This window comes from Pseudovirgaria hyperparasitica (genome assembly GCF_010093815.1).
Source record: "Pseudovirgaria hyperparasitica strain CBS 121739 unplaced genomic scaffold EJ05scaffold_12, whole genome shotgun sequence".
Lineage (NCBI taxonomy): Eukaryota > Fungi > Ascomycota > Dothideomycetes > Acrospermales > Acrospermaceae > Pseudovirgaria > Pseudovirgaria hyperparasitica.
Genome location: NW_022985560.1, coordinates 898034 through 917724, shown reverse-complemented (window position 1 = coordinate 917724; position 19691 = coordinate 898034). Strand labels below are relative to the sequence as shown.

The 19691-nt window shown below is 49.8% G+C and overlaps 5 protein-coding genes across 5 annotated transcripts; 2 read left to right on the top strand and 3 right to left on the bottom strand.

Moving 5' to 3' along the window:
* Window positions 1–1090: 1090 nt before the first annotated feature.
* On the top strand, window positions 1091–3162 carry EJ05DRAFT_518711 (uncharacterized protein; the record flags this gene model as incomplete). The annotated part of the gene is made up of 2 exons (XM_033748706.1): window positions 1091–2002; window positions 2092–3162. The coding sequence occupies 2 exons, from the start codon at window positions 1091–1093 to the stop codon at window positions 3160–3162; spliced, it is 1983 nt and encodes a 660-aa protein (XP_033598554.1).
* Window positions 3163–5052: 1890 nt separating this feature from the next.
* Window positions 5053–6344, bottom strand: EJ05DRAFT_518709 (uncharacterized protein; the record flags this gene model as incomplete). The annotated part of the gene is made up of 1 exon (XM_033748705.1): window positions 5053–6344. The coding sequence occupies exon 1, from the start codon at window positions 6313–6315 to the stop codon at window positions 5053–5055; it is 1263 nt and encodes a 420-aa protein (XP_033598553.1). The 5' UTR covers window positions 6316–6344.
* Window positions 6345–8301: 1957 nt separating this feature from the next.
* On the bottom strand, window positions 8302–10629 carry EJ05DRAFT_478133 (uncharacterized protein). Its single transcript, XM_033744394.1, has 4 exons — window positions 10005–10629; window positions 9903–9953; window positions 8962–9848; window positions 8302–8912 (listed from the first exon to the last, which is right to left on the bottom strand). The coding sequence occupies exons 1-4, from the start codon at window positions 10358–10360 to the stop codon at window positions 8512–8514; spliced, it is 1695 nt and encodes a 564-aa protein (XP_033598552.1). The 5' UTR covers window positions 10361–10629; the 3' UTR covers window positions 8302–8511.
* A 3491-nt stretch (window positions 10630–14120) lies between these two features.
* Window positions 14121–16069, top strand: EJ05DRAFT_478131 (uncharacterized protein). The gene has a single exon (XM_033744393.1). The coding sequence runs from the start codon at window positions 14210–14212 to the stop codon at window positions 15587–15589; it is 1380 nt and encodes a 459-aa protein (XP_033598551.1). The 5' UTR covers window positions 14121–14209; the 3' UTR covers window positions 15590–16069.
* A 360-nt stretch (window positions 16070–16429) lies between these two features.
* EJ05DRAFT_539904 (FAD-binding domain-containing protein) lies at window positions 16430–18818 on the bottom strand. Its single transcript, XM_033749558.1, has 5 exons — window positions 18431–18818; window positions 18145–18367; window positions 17676–18079; window positions 17226–17608; window positions 16430–17160 (listed from the first exon to the last, which is right to left on the bottom strand). Exons 1-5 carry the CDS (start codon window positions 18617–18619, stop codon window positions 16899–16901), a joined length of 1461 nt encoding a protein of 486 aa, XP_033598550.1. The 5' UTR covers window positions 18620–18818; the 3' UTR covers window positions 16430–16898.
* Window positions 18819–19691: the final 873 nt, after the last annotated feature.

The following is a 19691-nucleotide window of genomic DNA, read 5'->3' as shown; positions in this document are numbered from 1 at the left end:
AGCCTTATATTGTTGTCGCGTGGAATGGCGTTGAAGGCTGTGTAGTTGACCTCGAGACTTTCCACCTGATACAACTCTATGATGTATCATCACATAACCGCTTAGAGCATAACGCGAGTCAATAGATTTGGTAGCGTACGGTATTCACATACAGGGGCTCAGGGGAAAGCAACCACTTGGTCTAAGATGCTGAGAAGAGGGTTAAACGCAAGGTTCTTGTCTGGAATGATGTATGGTGAGTCTGGAAAGATGACTAGCGTCATGCTAGGTTTCACTGAGTCGTGTATATTGCTAATTTGATGATGATGAGAGGGCTCTAGGTTTCAGAGAGTCACTGTCATACAAGATGACTCCAAGTTGACCCAAGTACATCTAGGACCACTCTGCTGTTCCGGACCTACTGCGTGAAACTTTTGTTGTCCTGTTAAAGGTGGAACGCGGAGTTAATAGTCGAGGTGTGTGACAGTTCCCATTTACTATACAACGTGACTAGGCTAGCGAGGGCGAATCCATGTTCGATATTCTAAGACTTAGCAGTGTTCACGCGGTGAGGGGCTCTATTAGGGATTCCATAAGTGATGTTTAATGGCTTTCTTTAAGTTGACTTGGCTTGATGACGATGAATATGACGGTGTTTGCAGAGTGGAATGTGGACGATGAGATTAAGTGTACCTCTGCTCCAATTATTTCTCCCTGCATGTCCGTTGTATGCAAATGAACATCAGCATTGAGGACGAGAAAGCTAGGATAGACTTCACCACATGAATGAGCTTGATGAATAGCTTGAGCATCAAACTTCATCCAAAACGGCGTCCTGAGACATCCCTTACCGAAAGAGTGCTCTCATCTGTTTCGAGTGAATGAGCCGACAATAGACGCACGATAAGTGGCACATGCTCACGTTCCTTCATTTGAGGACCCAGGTGAATGGGCTCCCAGACCCGTCACTCGATTTAGAACACGTGCTCACGAAGGGTTCAGAACTTATATAAGCGATCCCTCTGATAAATTGACTTCTTCCTCCTCGTTCCTACTCTCTCCTCTACATGATCCCCGGTCTATGACTGATTCTTCTTCAAGATCTACAGTCATGGCTGGCAAAGGAGTAGCACCATCACTTTCCCCATCCTCCAGGACTGTTTCGTCTGATCCTGGAAGGACTCCCTCCCCCATCACGGTGCGTAAGTCGGCTCATGGTGCCCGTGCGCGTCGACCCCGTCTCTCTCGGCGTGCTTGTCCAAGTTCTTCCTCGACTATCTTTGACGACGTTCCGCATCAGTGGGACTTCCCATTAGAGGATCATAGATCTCCTTATCGGAACCGCGCCATTCCTGAGAATGACGGGTATGGAGCGATCAAAGCGTCGTCCTCACAAACACTTGTCGACATCAGAAATTCGAAAACAGAGAGGCCATTTGTGAGCTTGAGGAATGAAGCATATATGCACAGAGACAGACAGTCGACCGCCCCTGATCCGAGAAATGGTCCCCAGGCATGCTCTCAGTCGGATTTCCAGTTTATCGGAACGGGCCCGAACGGCACTTCTGCTCCACCACCCTTCAATGCCGGTCAGTCACTGATCCCTAAGCAAAGAACAACCAATTATCCCCTGAGAAATCACATCGTATTCGACGCGGGATCACCCGGGCGTGAAGGTCTTGGCATATCTGTGACCATACCAGCTCAGAAGTCATCTGAGCTCAATGCCCAAGAGTGTCGGCACGGTGATCAAGCCTCACGCCACGCTCCATTCACAAGATTCCATGGTGAAACGGCATTCAGAACCGATTTACCTACTAAGACATTAGATGCAATGCAAGCGACTTTCCAACAACGCAAGGGAGAAGAGCCCCGCTCCTTCGACATGAATATGTCCTCACGAGCTCCCTTCGCACCAGATAACAACCTACCATTCAACCCTGACCCATTCGGACGACCTTCAAATATCATTTACTCCCATGGCCCCACATTCTGGAACACCCCGTTCGACATCAGCTCCTCTGTCCACGACCCTCCCCTGTCCACGACCCTCCCTACCCACCTCACCCACCTCGCCTAGCATATCACCAAGTACATCATCAAGTACATCAGACCTCTTATCAAGGCCCAGCATTCTATCCTCCTCAAGGCATCTACGCTCAGAACTCCAATCCAGCGATGCACCCCCGCGCCGCTCCCATGCCACCCCTTGACTCTAGTATCGGGGTCGACCGTCATGGCAACAACTACAACGTCTCCCACCAGCAGCCCGCGCTCGGCGCAGACGACGACGGCTTCTACCCTATTACTACCAACCCCGTCCCCAGCCATCCCGGTGAAGTCAAGCGTGAGCTCACCCTCGCGAACATTGAGGAGACGCTTGGGCCAGACTGGGCAGTTGAGGAGCAGGGAGTGAGCGACGACGCTGGATCCGATGCCACTTTCGAGGATGAATTGGACGACACTTATCTCGATGAGCTAGACAACACTTCTCTTGATGAACTAGACGACACTTATCTTGATGAGCTAGACAACACTTCTCTTGAAAACCTAGACAACACTTCTCTTGATGAACTAGACGACACTTATCTTGATGGACTGGACGACACTCATCTTGATGAACTAGACGACACTTCTCTTGATGGAATGGACGACACTCATCTTGATGAACTAGACGACACTCCTCTTGATGGACTGGACAACACTTCTCTTGACAAGCTAGACGGAGAACCTTCCAGCAATAAGCCATATGCCGAATCAAACCCATCCTCCACCTCACGACGCCGCCAAGTCACATACAGTCCGTCCCTACCACCCACCCGCTTCCTCCGCTCCTACACGCCCTTGCTCCGCCCACTCGAACACCTCCCCAAATACCTATCCCAAGGCGAGTACATAAAAGCCCATATTACGCGTAGCTTCCGTCGGGAAGCGATGCAGCTCGAACTAGCGTTGCGAGAGGAGAAATCTCTTCTGTCGGAATGCAACAACCCTGCGGACGCGGAGAGCGAGGATATACGGGAGAAGGCGTTTATGGTAAGGCGTGCGATGGCGCGTGTTGAGGCGTATATGGGGGTGATGGAGGCGGAATTTGGGGTGGATTGGGGGGAGGCGGGCCCGAAGGTGGAAATTAGGGAAGGGGAGGGGGAGAGGGAGAGGAGGAGGGTGCTTTGTGAGGGCTGAGGTGGGAAGGAGGTGGAAGGGGATGTAATTATGGGGTGTGAGGTTGAGGGATTCGGGAATTGGTAGGAGGAGAATAGGACGTGGAGGCGCATTGATTTTGGTGAGTTTTGGGGTTTCTAAGAATTGGAACTTCTAAGAATTGGGATTTCTGGGATTGGGACCGCTGGGATCTGATAGGAGGAGATTGGGACACGCAGACGCATGCTGGGAATTGTTTTTGGTCAGTATTGGGGTTGCTGGGAATTTTGATATTGACGGGAATTGTGATTGCTGGAAGTTATTATTGCTAGGAGTTCAGCTTGCTGGGAGTTCAGATTGCTGGGACTTTAGATTGCTGGGAGTTCAAGTTGCTGGGACTTTAGATTGCTGGGAGTTTCGATTACTCGGAGTATGGATGGCTGGGCAGTTCGTAGGACCTTCTTGGGACAGAAACATAGGCACACTACCTATGATACACACCTACACGCACGTCTTACTATGAAGTAGAAAGGATACAGGATTAAATTAGTAGAAGAAGACAGACTGATGAATAGAAGCTATGTCCATACTTTACCTCTTCGTGTCTCTTACTCTCTCACGCTTTACGGCGCGCATTGGATATCTACACTTATTTAGGCTGACATTAGAAACAGCCGAAAGATTCACATCATTATGTTTTAATGCTTTGAATTATCTAAGTAGTTGCTTAAGTAGATCAAAAACACTCGACTACTCTTCAGTGTCCTTGTCCTATATATTAAGGTCTCTCTTACTTGACCTAGTCGCACTTAGTGGTGGTGTTAAATCCTTAATAACGGACAATGCTTCTAAAATGGGTATTGATATATCACAGAGGACAAAAAATTTGAAATTGGAAAGTTAGAAAATTCCTCCATGGCGTAGTACGGGACTTGTTCCGTAAAGCACTCATTCCTAATTCTATGCCTCCTACGTAATGTGCGTGTCATCTAAAGACAGAACTAGTGCCCTATACGATCGTTGCATTACAATATAGCTAGACGATATCAAACTATACACGTTGCTATTGCGCAAATCAAGCTTCCTATAAGTGTTACTTTCGTACATTCATAGACATCGGATCTTATGGACTGGCACAAAACGTACTCGTATAGAACCTGTAGCTTAGTATTCTATTATAGATCTATGTAAAGCTTTAAGTACTTATTTATAGAGCATTATAACTTAATTGGATACCCATGAGATGTTTACTATACAAGTGACGGCGTATGACCGTATAAGTAGTTTATACCCTGGGAGATATGCTAGTAGCATATTCGTCATATCCAGGAAAGTCTTACTACTACCAGAAATGCAGTACAGCTTAGGAGCTCTCTCAAAAATCGAAGTATGCTAATCCTTCAAAATAGAGGTTCCGGCGTTAAGCACAATCGATCCAATAATCTGCCTTCGAGTTTGTTCTCTTCCTTTTCAATTCTAGCTGGACGCTACAGAACATTTGACTCACAAGAGAAGGACAACTAAACAAGCGAAACAACTCTGGTGTTAGATTCGATAAGACACCTGAGCATTCTTCTGCCTTAGCAAGTGAGATCTATGCACTATCTCAAAGTACGAAATCCACCTTGCCTGACAGTGCTAAAGTTCATACAGAGATTGGCTAGTTATGGAAGAGAGACATAGATTGTCATATCTATCTGATAAAACTCTTGATTTAAATCTATGTCTGACTTTTAAATCTATGTCTGACTTTTAGATCTATATCTGTCTTTTAAATCTATATCTGCCTTTTAGATCTATATCTACCTCATCGTAACTAATCTAGCAAGCCACAAAGACCGGAATGTTCTCTTCTCATACTATTTAATGCCGGAGGTTCGACACCGGAAAACATATCGGGTGAGAATGCCTCAACGCAAGAAAAAGCCCACTTTAAAGAACTAGTCCCTGCAGCCTAGATTGTAATGGCTTGATGGTTTTGAGACCGTGGTTCTTCCACTCTTGTACATATCTCTCTTGGCTGATACGATTGTCCACTCGGAACGGGAGAATTAGGATTTCCTTCTCCTGAGCGTACACGTTTTCCGCCATGGTATAATATTGTACCCAGTCTTCCTGCCATACCACCCAATCTTGTTTTTCCAACTCGTAATCCTTGACGAATTGTTTCTGCTTAGTGATGATCTTGGAATATAACTCTTCTTCCCGGTCTGTGATTTTCATTTGGTTCTGGAACACTTCACGCAGGAACTCATTCAATTGAATCTGCTGAGCGAAAATCCTCTCATAGTCGGTCCCCATTTTCTGTAGATATATGGATTGCGAGTCATCACCGGTTGTCCAGCTGCGTATCATTTTGGTGACTCTCCCTTCGCCAGCCGTGATGCGTTTACGTGTGATACTATTCCGGACAATAATTTCAAAATGCAAGCAAAGATCGCTGTGATACCGTTCGGTATTGTCCTTGTCCTTGTCCTCGTCGTCAAAATTGGCGCGCAATTCCTGGCGAAGTTTTAAAAACTTGGAGGAAATCGCCCTTTGGAAAAGAACAAATGTGGAGAACTGGCTGAACGCTTTTTCCGAATCACTCTTAGTGGAGTCAATGTCAGTCTGGGGATGGGTCGACACGTTTGAACCGGAAGGCAAGACGCCAAACTCATTGACAGGCGACCCGGGTTTAACCGCATTTGCATGATACTTCTGCCAATTCTGGTAGAATTTGGGAAGCTTCTCCAGTAAACTAGCACGTTGTTTCGCAGCTTCTGCTCTCTTACTGGTGATACTACTGTCGGCCCTGAGTTTGTTTAGTCCTTCGGATAAAGACATATTGACGTTTTGCTCGAGTGCACGAGACGTCTCAGCATCAACCGTGTCCTGGAGTTTTTGAAACTCAATGAACTCTTTCATAAGCTTTTTTTGCGAATCCATCAGTTTCTCATAATTCTCGTACTTTTCCTCGCGAAAAACATTGTCGGCATCAGCTTTGGAAACCGCCGTAAGATAGCGAATGTGAGGGCTCAGAAGATATGCTAACCGGTTTTCGTCTTCGCCAACCAAGTCATGTATTATACATATGTGCTTTTCCAAAGACTTGTCGAGGTCAGCTCTTAGACCTGGTGTTTTGTTTACGAGGTCAGGCACTATAGGATCGTATGTCAAGCGATTGAGAGGATGCGGGCCGTAATTTAAAGTCATTCTGACTCTGGTATGATAAATGCAGGGAAGATATTGCGTGGGAAAAGTCGTGGACGTATCGAGTCCGGAAGAGCTGGTGAAGCCGTGTTACGGTCCGCTGCTGGGTCGTTCGGGAATCTGAAGGTTGATTTGAGCGCAATGAGGAGCTTGTTGTCTCGGAGCCATGAGCGACATCTTGCCGGACTTTATATATACGTATATCAGTATTGGTGAAGTCCAGGTAGGACTATCAGCGGCCAAGGCATTCATGCACATTCCTTCAGTTGTACTTGATCAAGTTGCTCTACGTACCCAATTAGTGACCTGTTTCGAGCCCACTTATTGCACAGCCAGCATGGTCAAAGGACTTCCTTGGCCATGTTGTTGCTTTCATAAGTGCAGGGGGCAATGCCATTTGCCTCAGTAAACAATGCTGACACACTAGGTCCCGCATGTCTCGCCACGGCCCGTAGACCACACCACGGCCCACAGAGGTTCCCAAGCACTTCCAAGATAAAAACCCTGCTATACTCTGTCCACGTTGCGATTTTGCACCCAGCACAGACATGCAGGACCACGCGAATGGGGAGAAAACAGGATCTGCCCCCTTAGATCGTCGTGCCTCGACAACCTCGTCCTCAACCTCCTCCAAGCCGCACCTCTCCCAAACAACCAGTCAAAACAAGGCCTTCTGGCATTAAGGCCCTTTCCGGCACCGAATACTTACCTCCAAACCCCCTATACACACAGCCAAGACCCGCCACAGGTCCGGGCCGCTCCTTTGTCCACCATCCATGCATACATGGCTCGTGCAGCGTTCCAGCGAAGCAAGGGCGCTCATTCCAGGAACTACTCACAATGACCCGACGCTAACGACCCGCAGAATCCCGCTGATTATTCCAGGAGAAGACACCACGATGTCTCTCGAACGTACGACTATGCGATTTGGTTCGACATCTGAGGACCACTGAAAGTGGCATCACGCACTGGACGTGTAGACTGATCGTCAAGTGTGTAGGACCAGGATTTTCGAGCTTTCTTCTAGACTGAAGAATTGGCGGATCGTAGGATTTGCCTCGAAGCTGATGATGCCTGGATCCTGGTTTGCCGTGGACATACATGCTCACGTTGAGAAAGAACCCTACTCTGCCAAAATTGCGACTTTGTTGGCTCCATTCTTCTCCAACAACGTACATCCTACCAAACCGCCATCCCCACAAACGAGCTTCTTTGAACCCAGTATCATCGATAACCGCAAGCCCAACCATACCAATCCAACAAAAGGTCAAATCCGTGATCCTTACCCCCTTGTCTCCATTCACACAATACTGCTCTCCTCGACATGCACGTATGTATCGATAAGCAAAAACGCATAACCACCTCCCTCTACCCCCATGGCTCTTCCCCATGCCCTCCCATGCCCATTCCCATACTCTTCCCATGCCCTCCCATACTCTTCCCCATGCCCTCCCATGCCCTTTCCCATGCCCTCCCATGCCCTCCCATGCCCTCCCATGCCCTCCCATGCCCTCCCATGCCCTCCCATGCCCTCCCATACCATTCCCCATGCCCTCCCATTCTCTTCCCCACCTCTCCCGCACTACAAAGCTATCAAACCAGACCAAGAAGCAAGAAACTGCAAAGGCTAGGCGGGTAGTATCAATGCACACACCCAACAAGACATATCTAGACAGACGTAACAGCATTGCCGAGCGTCCTCTTTATCTGAATTTGAATGTCGAAATTCGTGCATACTCTGGACTGCTTGGCAAGCTGGTTGATGTGCTGCGGCCTATCTGACATACCTTACCTAGTATTTGAGTCAGATAGATGATTAGATGGGTACTTTCGCCTGGAACTGCGTGTGCGGAGACAGGTCTGTTTGCGGATCGACGCGCTGGCTTCCGGAGCTAATTACTGGGAGCACTTCTGAGGGATCCCAATTCAATTTGGCAGATTATCGATTGAGATACACTTCAAGCAGGAGGACTCTGAGACACAATGATGTGGCAATGAAATATCTGTTGGTTAACGATTGTTTAAACTACACGTCTGCGCCGGTTGTGGCTCCTGGCCTTGGGGAACAAAGTGGCCTCCAGTACACGTCCACATCCTACATACACATACAAGTACACACGAGCAGGCAATCGTACATAAACCCCCACCAACATATCGTACAACAAAAGAACTTGAAACCCCCCGCTTCTAGTCTTGAAATCAATGAGCCTGCTGATTCATATGCGTCGGCAGATTCCAATCCTTGTAATCCATATGCACGAACGCGCGATCCACCGTCGGCACGCTCTCCAGCACATACTGCAGACTCTCGCCCAGGTCATGGCTGTCCCGCAGCGCCGTGTTCTCGTCCAGCACAATGTCGACTTCCACGTTTAGCTTGTCGCCGGCGTGGTACGCATTCAGGCCCTGGATCTGCTTGATCGTCTTTGCGAAGCGCATGGTGAGGTAGAGGAGCACGTTGCGCTCGTCGCGATCTGCGGCGGCGCCGGTGAGGTTCTTGATGTGCTCGCCGGTCGTGCTGCCCCAGTTTACGATCACGTAGACGGAAAGCAGGATACCGCCGAGGGGGTCCAGCCACCAGACTTTGAGCCAGTATCCGACTGGACGTTCGTTAGCTTGATGTCAGGGATCGTCTTGTGAGAAGCTTACCGAGCGGAAATATGATGCTGAAGATGTTGAATACAACATCAGTCATTGCGTCCTGTGCGAGGGCCTGGACGCTCGAGTTCTTGATCAGGCGACACCATATCCAGCATGCAAATTTGACGATCACGGTGGAGCTCATGATTGCGATTGCAGGAACAGTCAGCTGGATGATGGAGTGGTCTCCAGAATTCATGCGCTTGATACCTTCAAGCGCAACCTGTACAAAGGAGGTGACCATGACAACCGAAAATACGAGCACACCGATTGGTTCCAGCCGACGACGTCCAACGGGATAGTTGTAGTAGTCCGTTCGAGAGATGAGATATGTCGTCGTCCACACGATCGCAGTACTGAGGAAGTCTAGAGCGGCATCGACCAAACTGGCGAGAACGGAGACGGAGGATGTCATTATTGTTACTATGATCTTCAGGATGAGGAGTATGGTGTTGGCGACCAAGTTGATGTATATGGCTACCGTGACGATACGAGCGCCACTGTCCATGTCCTCTTCGGGTTCAAAATCTGGCATGCCAGTTGGGGAGTCTGGCTCGCTATCGACTCTCGATAGGAGTGGTGCCTCTTCCCCTGACGGAACCTTGTACAAGTTCTTTGCCGTTCTCTTGACTTTGGATGCACCATTGACTGGTCCGTTATTTGGCGTTGTCTGAGTTGTACCATATGAACCATTAGTCGAGGCTTTGAAACTCGCAGAATCCGAAAGCTCGTTCGGGGACGCAGGCGACTCTTCCGATATAGTTGGAGGGATGTCAAGTCCATAGTCGTTGTTTTGGTACTCCTGAATCAGTGTATGTGGTAGGGACGAGTCGAGGAGGCGATCTATGTACGCAAATTGCTGAATTAAAGAATTGTTGTGTTCGTAGTATTTGCGCCTGTCAGTATAAATTAGAGCTTGTCGTCAAAGTCGAAGCTGGCGCCAGACTTACACAGATTTCTTGCATTTCTTGAGTTCCTCCTCAGATTTCCAGTATTGATCCCTGCCTAGTACTTAGTTTTCGTCTAGTAATTTCAGATCAAGAAGACGTTACCATTGGTAACGAGGATTGCTGTTCCCGATGAGACGCTGGCTGCGCATCTGCGGAGCCATGAGAGCTTCCCAGCCAGAGCTTTCGCGCCTTTCTCTGCCATGGCCAATATAGACACTCTCGTTGTCTGTTTCATTGGCGGCCTCTAGATCTTCATCGTGAAATCGGCTCGGCCTTCGGTCTGCGAGAGATGATATGGTGGCTGAGGAGCGGCTTTGGATCAAGCCGGGCAAATGTTGTCCGCGCGTAGAGATGGCATGATCTTCGGAAAGAGGCAAGTATCCCTTCAGAACCGCGCCGTGGTGGGATCTTTGGCGATAGAGCCCTGGGGAGGTGGAATGATCTTCCAACGAAGACATGGCTTGCGATCAAGGAAATAGCGGCCGGCCGAGCTTGAGAACGAGGCGCGTTGACGGTGTTGAATGTGCGATACAAAGGCAGGGCGACCTTTATCTGGCCCTAGCCTTGTAAGAAGACCAACAATATTCCGGGTAGAGTTACAAGACGAGCGCCTGCGCCATGTATTATAAAAAGAAAGATAACAACGCTTCAAGCTGCCCAGATGAGTTTCGGGGACCCGCGATTGGAGCTCGGGCGGCAGAGTGCACAGAGTCCAGACACAAAAAAAGCCCCAAACGTGGTTGTTAGCGCGACAAGTGCTGTAGGGCCAATCGCTCGCCCACGGGCACGGAGATGCCTCATTCTCAGGAGTCTTGCATCAACATTCCTGTAGGTCGTATTAGCAACACAACGATCGTCTCAGAACTCCGGAAATTATATTGCTAGCAAACAAGCTCCTTCACATATTTAAAAGGTGACGGTTTGCCTCGACAGCCTGACATCAACGTTCGGTTGTACAAACAAGACAGAGCTGTACACAGGAGAAGACCACCAGAAGATCTACAGAAGCGATGAATGACCCCTGTGAGCTCGGCTTGGCTAGAGCTTCATAGTGGCCAAGACACCACTGGCAGCCCTGCTGATTCGTTTTCGCGATACGTATACGTCGGTGTCGTGCTACGAGAATCAGGAACGGTCAACTGAGCATCGTTTGGGTGTTATCGTCGCACCTACGTTTGCTTTGCCAGCAACAGACGTAATTCTATGACCATCAGGCTCCTTCTTCGACGTATCACATTACCAAATTGTTGAGATGTTTCCCTTGAAGGATTTCCGCACGCCCTCGACCGGCAGTTGTCGGCCGATGCCTATCTTGGCAAAGGACGCGGTGATTCAATGTTATGTCGAATGTTGTACCACGTGTGAGTATGTTGTTTGGGCTTTGTATGTCATTTATTTAATATTCTGGCGGTAGAGATCTCTGCTGAGACTCGCTGATGGAGTCGCGTTAATGCATACTTCTGGAATGACGAATGCGACATCGTGCCTTTGAGTCATACAGTCATACGGAATTAGACATAGGACTGGAAGAGATTATGACCATATGAGCGAGACGTAGAATATAAAGTTAAGGATCTCAAACAGCGAAAGAATTCCTTGTAACACTATGGAGATATTGGAGGTCTCGTGACCGCGCGTCACCGCACGGACCTAGTCCAACGCGTGTTTTAACACGCGTCGTTGATTTGATTTCGAATCTCTGCCTCTCGACAGTTTAATCAAGCCTCGACCACTGTCGTCAATTTTCGATCGCCTTCTCATCATTAGCAGATTTTGTTGTCACTGAGTCTGCTTTACTCCCACTAAAGGTGTATTTAGCTGGCGTCAAACAAATCATAAGAGGCTGTTTCGTTCCAGTCGACAACTTCACTGGACACATCACTCCCGCGGGATGACTGACCATGTCATACATCTCGACCGCTCCGCTATGGCACATGAGCGATTGCTTGTGAAGACGAAAGCCCATCAAAGACCAACCATACAACCATTCTTAGCATGCTACCTATGTGACGAGATATCGGTGACGGGGCTATCTATTGAAGACTAGGTTTTTCCTGCTTGGGCAATTACAGCCTGGTACACTGATCGAGTTGAGGCTACAACAAGGAGCTGCGGTGTTTGTGGATGGACGTCGTGGGCGCCAAGTAATGTGTGCTGTCTTACGCAAGTGCAGTACGTATTGCGGTGAAGTGATCGACTGGACAAGAGAGCTCCACTAAATTTTCCGACAACCTCAGCAGAGAGTACAGTTGAAATGGTTGCCCGACTTAGTATGAGTCCTGAACCTTACACCAAAGTATCAGCCACGAAGGAACTCATTGTATCCTGCGATGGGACTTCATCCCACTCCATCTCTTTCTTCGCTCTTCCATGCTCCTATCTTCCACGTGTCGCTAATCATGAGCTTCTAGTCACAACAAGTCCAAGACTCGCAAGATTCGATCCAGCGCTCGTAATGTGCTAGAGCAGTCGATCCGCAGCACTCCGACAGAATCTGCTTCAACGGAGCCGACTTGTTGAGAATCGTTCTTTGCTCCTGTTCTGGATGCTTCGTAGATCCACTTCTTCTGAGATTTCAGAGAGGTCGGGCCACAGACCTGGAAGCTCAGCTTTGTTCTGAAAGACGCGATTACGATTACACGTGCAGAGAGGATGGATAAGCTGGCGATCCGTATGTGATAACTAGAACATCGATACAGGTATTGATCTATCCATCAACAGATTTTGTATGCAGCTCTGGCAGAAAGAAGCTGTATACATGATATCGCTCCACCCTCGCCAGCACTTGAAAGCGCGGGGCATTCATCGGCGGCCGGTCCCAGCAATGGTCCCCTCGGTTTCACCTTCTTATAACAAGCTGGGGCAGATAACAGAGACGAGTCGTAACTCAGCGATATCTTGAACAGGAACCAAAGTTTTAGTCTTCCCGTTAAAAGTACGCAGAATCTTCTAGAGTATAATAAGCAGATTCATCTTCGGTGCACTACCCCCGCATTCATGCTTTGAGCTGATGCGGGGTCATTCAATGTCCATGTTGGCAGCCAATGTCATCTCTTATTGTGTAGCCGCGATCTGCACTCCGATGCGAGGCAGCATCAGGTGATGAGGGTGCACTGAGCAGGTCGATGAATCATGAAGCTCGCCGCAGCAAGACAGCTACCGTAGCCACCAAGGTCACGAACTTGAACGGTTCCACATCGACAATAACTGATCTCCTGTGGGTCACGGGCAGCCCACACGAGCATTCGAATGCTGCAACCTGACCAGCTATGGGTCACTCCTGTTGGAGGTGGGCGAGTGAGTCAGTTGCTTATTGATATGAGATGAGACCACAGACACAATTTCTGGGAATGGGTGGGGATATATGCAAATGACTGCCAGAACGAACGACGACGAGGCAGTGCAGTATGATGATCTCTTTGGAATCATCTGTGATATAGGATTAGTGAGCAACAGCCGTTATGTCCGTGATGGACGAGTCGCCACGGTCGACGTCAAAGAACAAAACCAAAACAGCGAGACGAGACCGATTTGCCGTCCTTCGCCACCACCACTTCAGTTCCTGGCGAGCGGCGATCATTGTGCTCAAGTCTGCGGTCTGGGTGACGAGATATGCGCATTCTCGGCAGATCTAGTTGACCAAAATCGCCATGAAAAGCGGCCGAAAAGCTGGATGGGAGATCGGCGATCGTGTAGTGGGGCATGAACATGTGGAAGCCGCACACGCCCGAATCTTGACCGAGCTCTCTATTTTGTCTTTTTTTTGGTCTTCTGGTCTTCGATCTTCTGTCTTACTGCGGTCTGTCGAAGGTTCTGTAGTTCCTGTCTGCTGGACTGGAAGCATGTCTACTTGCAGCTATCACTACCTACCGGACGGCTGGTGGGCATATACAGCCATGGTTGTCCGAAAGTGTCCAAGGCCAAAGTGGGAATTCCTCGGAATCTCGTAGCCTTTCCCCATGGCGGAGCTATGCAGTCCCAGTATGGAAAAGTGAAAGGCGTCGTCATGCGCATATGATAGTGCATTTTCCGCGGGCGCTACTGTGCGATCCAGCCTGGTGATTGGCGGGCGTGTTGCTTTGGCAGTGAATTGGTTGGCGGTCTGGGCTGCGGTCTTTGTACAAGGACTACTGACCAACCGGGCGTCAAAGCAAGGAGCATCGAGACTGGAGACCAATTGGACGGCGACGGGGACGGCCATCCAACTTTGTACAGCAACACAGCTCTTGTTAACCGCGAAAAAACGAGTCTGGTTGTGCAAGTGATTACTACTTGGCCGCACTCGTCATGGAAAACTGCAATTCCGCATGTTGGGGGCTTCTCCATGGATCTTGCTAGTCTGCCGCGCGAGGGGTGATCGGCTCTACTTAACTTATGCCGTGAAGCTGTCCACGTTCCATCAACTTCGCGACTACTTCTACTTTTCCTTCTTCCTCTTGTTTGTCTCTGAAACCTTCCTCAGCCTCTACCAATCCATCGTTCGTTGTGCTTTCCTGCTTGCTCCATTAGCCTCATTCAATTGGTTTTACGAAATTATGACTAGCGATATGAACAATCCATCATTTGTACCTGGTGTGCTTGCCTCCGAGTCCACCATGAATCCTCAACTCAATCTTGACATCACCTCCTCTCTCACTTGTGCCTCGGAAGCAAAGACAGCACCACGGAAACCTTCATCACAGAGAAGCACAAGCACACCCTCAATCACTTCTCCGACCTCGCCCACCCCCTCTCAAGCCAATGAGATCTCTCAAATATCTACAAACCAGCGGCCTTCTTCCTCACGGCGTCCCAGCACAGCGAGCAAAGACGCAGACAACACACGCCTCGAAAGTCTCAAACGCAATCGCGAAGCTGCTTCCCGCTCACGTTCGAAGAAGAAACGGCGAGAGTCCCGCATGGAAGACACAGCTACGCTACTACAGACCCACAACGACGACCTGAAGCTTGAAACTCTGATGCTAAAGAATACCATTCTGCAGCTGAAAAGCCAGATGCTAGATCACACAAGCTGCGATTGTCACAAACTACGAAGTTACATGCAGGGCTTCGCAACGCATGGCGTGAACAACACTCTTCCCACAGTCACACCTGTGGCGGGTGATGTGCCATCGCAAATATCAGAGATCAAATCCGAGCCTCAGGAGCAGCAGCAGTACCAGCATCAACATCAGCATCAACCTCAAAATCAACACCAGCACCATCACCAGCACCAGCACCAGCACCAGCAGCAGGAGCAACAACAACAACAGCAACAGCAGCAACAGCAACAGCAGCAACAGCAGCAACAGCAATGGTACCAAAACTCAGACTCAGGCTTTGGCGAGACTTCAGGCTTCCCCGAGAATTCGGGCTTCGACGACATGATGGACTTCTATGGGCTTGAGAGCATGGAAGACATGCCCGATCTGCCAATCAAGAAGGAGTCGGCACCGCAAGATCTGCCTTCACTGTCTCTTGAAACGAGCTTGTCGCCACTATCAAATTCGGAGCTCTCACCTTCTCTGTCAGACCGTCGCAGTCTATACCAGCAAGTCCCATCCTTTCGCGGTACAGAGGTAGCAGCGGAGGGTGTGAGCCCGAAAGACATGAGCATATCGCCAGGGGACCTATTTCACAAGAATGACGACGCAAACAATGACTGGACCATGTATCTCGCCGACGCGGACATGCACAGCGGTGTCTGAAAAGATACACAGTGCACCCCTGAGATGGGGCTACGGAAGCTGGACGCGACAGCGGTATCATTTAGCCAACCAAAGTACTACCAAGGAAGGGTCCAAGTTAGGAACCAATGGGCACCAACGGAACTTACCACGAGCTCACACCAAGAGCAGGTAGTAAACCTATGTACCAAACCAAACTCCCCAATTTTGGTCTAGAAGACCGAAAGGGAAGCCGCGGAATCACCCACGGAGACTTTTCTTACAGGTGGCGCCCAAGAGGTACGCGCCACACCCACAACATGGATGGAACCTCGCGTAAACATAACACACACATACACATATCGAAAGCAGGGCATACAAATATATCCCAGAGAGTTGCTCCCTCTGTAGCAGCACATAGCCTACGCTACATACACTAATCACGACAGACAGGCACATAGCTCTAAAAAGTAATTTGATACACAAATCAATGCAAAGTAGAAAATAACAAAACGTGTTCGACAATCCTTCTCTTGTCGGGTTATTACTACACGCACATTTTCTGATTGAAAACCCAATACACACGCACCTGAAAATCAATAATGCCCTCTCTTGCCGTCAATGTCCTTCTTCCCATCTTTTCGTAGTGTACATGCCTGGCCTGGGGAACGCCCCACGTGTTCGTCCAGTTCAGGTTTCTCGTGATTACCAATCGCCATAGATCGCCGCCACGGCTACGACGGCGACGGCCCTCTTCCAAGTGGCTTGACGCTAGGTCTTTAACCTTGGTGTGGATGCCTAGGTATAGCTAGCTACGGTCTAGTGTACCAGATCTCGTCATATCTGATCGTGTGTGGCTGGTGGGAGAGGTGGGCTGGTGGGTGGGATGAGTAATGGATGAGGAAAGAGCGTGGTGGAGAGTGCTGCTTAGCCTGCTATCCTATCGTTCACCACAGAGTAGATTTCCAAACTTTGCACGAGGATTCTAATAATTCTTACCGGTGCATAGCAGGGACTACGGTGGGAGGGGAATGAGTTGGGATATATTGGATAGAGTGGGAGTTATTGGCCGGTGCGGAGGTGGTGGACGTTGAGAGGGAGATAAGAGAGGAGAACTAGAACATCACGTCTCGAGTGAAGACAATGCTTTTCTGGGGAAGGAAGTAATCCGTCAGTTTCCGAGGCTTGTCTTGGGTATCGTATCGCGAGCTGAGACATTATATTCCAGGCCGGATATTAAACGCTGATATATCGAGCGCCGCGGACGCAACGTCCGTTAGAAGATCTCTTACTACTTTATATTCCTAGGAGGACAATCCACAGCAGACCAGCCAAGCTCGCACATTTATCTTCATATCGGCGCATAGAACCGAAACCTCCGCTCCGGGTCGTAGCGTTGCTTCAGATCCCTCAGCTTCTCCAGACGCCATGGCTCGTGGCCGTACATCTCCTCGACACTCTGTTCGCCGTTGGCATAATTGACATAACTGCCTGGTTTGCCGTGCTTGGCGACGTCGATGCCTTCTACGAGTGCTGCTCGCAGCTTGCTGCCCACACTCCATGCTAGTTCTGCCTGCTCTGCATTGCCAATGTCATGGACGAGCAAGCCCCCGCTGGAATAAGAAGGTCAGCACAAACAGCCTTCACGCTTGATATATGTATGGGCAGGACGTCTCACATGAGGATATTGCTCCTCCGCTCCTCCGGAGGCACCGCAGTGCTATCTGCCGGAACCTCCTTTGCCCCATTCGACGCGTACACCTCAAGCATGCCGAAGCTAGTCCCTGCGCCTGGCGTCCTGGCGTGCTCGGAGATGATATCGTAGAACTTGCGCATGGCCTGGGGGTCGAAGCGGAGCAGGCTGGCGGTGATGACGTTGACGTCAAAGGTCCTCTGGCCGCCGACGCTGTCCTCGCCGAAGCCCATCGCGTCGTGGAGCTTGCTGTACTCTGTGACGGTCTCTGTGGTGGTGGAGAGGGGCTCGAGGGCTTCGAAGGGGGCGCGGAAGGGGGCGGCTTGGGCGTCGGTGCCCTCGTATTGGACTTTGAAATTCACGATTGCCTGGGGGGATGGATGGATGGGTTAGTCGTCTTTTTTTCTTTGACGGAGGAGGAGGATGCGGTCTTACGTTGTCTGGGTCGATGGCTGGGATGTGGATGAGGTTGCACCACAGGAGTAACTCGCGCGGCGCATTCATCTCCGGCCCGATGAACTGGTTTGCCGTCGCCATGACCTGCTCCAGCTTGTCCTGCTTGAACATGTAGTTTGTCACTGTCCACCGGATGCCGGTCGGGATATCGTAGATCTTGTATTCGAGACTCGTGACTATCCCAAAATTGTGGCCCGCGCCACGCAACGCCCAGTACAGGTCGGGATGGGAGTCCTTGTTGGCCACGACGATGCTTCCGTCTGCAAGAACCACGTTTGCAGACACGATGTTGTCCGCCATGAAGCCATAGTGGCCTTGCAGGAACCCGTGACCGCCGCCGAGAGCAGGTCCAGCCAGAGACGTCGTCGCGCACAGCCCAGTCACTGGAAAAAAAATCAACGCTGAGTTCTCCCGGGTTCTGAGCAGCAGAGTAACAAGCAGGACATACCTGTATGCTTGCCAATCGCGAACAGCGTCTTAGTAACTTCAATAGAAAGTGTCCCCCCACCAATAAACGCCGTCTTGCCCCCATTCCGCCCATTAACCTCAATGCTATTAAGACCACGCAGATAGATCTGAATCCCACCCTTCACATCACTCAAACCCTTCCAAAACCCATGACCGCCAGATTGCGCAAGGAACGGTACCCCATGGCGATTCGCAAACTTGATCTGCCCCCCTAGCGTTACTACGTCCCAGCCATGCCATGGCACCTAAACTGCAGCACAACTCACCGTCTCCGCAACGTCTTCCTCGCTGCCAACTTCCACCGAGGCGATGTACGAAGGGCGTATCTGTCCCGGATTCCAGCGCGACGTGGTTCGCGCAAAGTCGTCAGATCCGGGGAGGTGGATTGCCGCATTGGGCGAGAGTCGGGGGCCGAGATCGTGGAGGATTTGGTAGGGCCCGGATTCGGCGGACATGCTGGGAAGTGCAGAGTATGCTGGCTGTGTGTGGAAAATGCTGGAAGATGGCACGGATGGAGAAGAATGTTGTTGTTGTTGTTGAGAGCTATATAAGCTTACAAGCTGATCGGGATATGCAAGCCCCGCTTCGTGGTACGTAGATCATCACTTTTCGCAGCATGGAAGGGTAAGTAGGACCCACTTCCCGGGGCTGACATCGGGATCTCTTGCGAAAAAAGAAAAAGAAAAAAATAAAAGTGTGGTTCTTGTTTGGCCTCTCCTTCCTGCTCTGCTGTAGGCGGGAGGCGCTCGTTACAGTAAGCTTTGTGTCACAACGCTGACATCCCATAATCAGAGTCGAAGGAGCATGAGAAACTTGGAAAACAGTACATGCATTGTGAAGCTTGTCTGCGAAGTCCCGGCTCGGCTTGCCGTGGTGGTAATGGTCTCGCTGTTCCAAGCTGCGACTGTAGATTGCGCCTGTGTGTATGTGGTCTCCGGGACAGACTTCCTTTACGTGATCTCGGTATAGAAGTCGGAAGGTACGTACCGGATCAAATACGGTGAGTTTTGCTACCATGCAAATGGCTGAGCGGGGAATGTGCGTCGGGCCATATGATAGTGGCGAGGAATGATACGATCATAGTAGGACATAATGCCTTGTTACGCTAGCATTTGTTAATTTACATTGTAAGCAACCTATCAAAGTTTACAGAATTGCGTTCCTAAACTAAAGGAGTCAACTGCTTGGAAGGTCTAGACTTACTAGAAGCATTGTGCGTACTTCAGGTATGTGCTGTGATATGAGAAGATGTATACCAAGAATCTGACACTGTGGGTAAACCGTAACTGAACAACGGTGAGGGTCTGTGTGGTCAGCGCAAAAGCAAGGCACGACAGAACCCACGAGCAAGGATATCCCTACATCATATGGAGACTTCATGAGAACAAAGGAATCCTCATAATGTAAATGGAAACCTTCTAGCCTAGGTCTACCAACCACTTTCATACCCGCAGTCCGTCTTCAAACCATTTCATTCTAGCACGACGTTCAACCGACTCGCGGGAGGTTTCATTCAAGCCCTGAATC

Excerpts from the sequence above, each read along its gene's own strand:
- EJ05DRAFT_478131 (XM_033744393.1), top strand. The coding sequence starts at position 14,210 with ATGTTGGGGGCTTCTCCATGGATCTTGCTAGTCTGCCGCGCGAGGGGT.
- EJ05DRAFT_539904 (XM_033749558.1), bottom strand. The coding sequence starts at position 18,619 with ATGTCCGCCGAATCCGGGCCCTACCAAATCCTCCACGATCTCGGCCCC. Across the intron at positions 18,368-18,430 it reads AGGAAGACGTTGCGGAGACG|ATCAAGTTTGCGAATCGCCA; the intron begins GTGAGTTGTGCT and ends CTAGGGGGGCAG. Across the intron at positions 17,161-17,225 it reads CGGAGGAGCAATATCCTCAT|CGGGGGCTTGCTCGTCCATG; the intron begins GTGAGACGTCCT and ends TTCTTATTCCAG.
- EJ05DRAFT_478133 (XM_033744394.1), bottom strand. The coding sequence starts at position 10,360 with ATGTCTTCGTTGGAAGATCATTCCACCTCCCCAGGGCTCTATCGCCAA. Across the intron at positions 9,849-9,902 it reads AAGAAATGCAAGAAATCTGT|GCGCAAATACTACGAACACA; the intron begins GTAAGTCTGGCG and ends TTATACTGACAG. Across the intron at positions 8,913-8,961 it reads CAGCATCATATTTCCGCTCG|TCGGATACTGGCTCAAAGTC; the intron begins GTAAGCTTCTCA and ends ACGAACGTCCAG.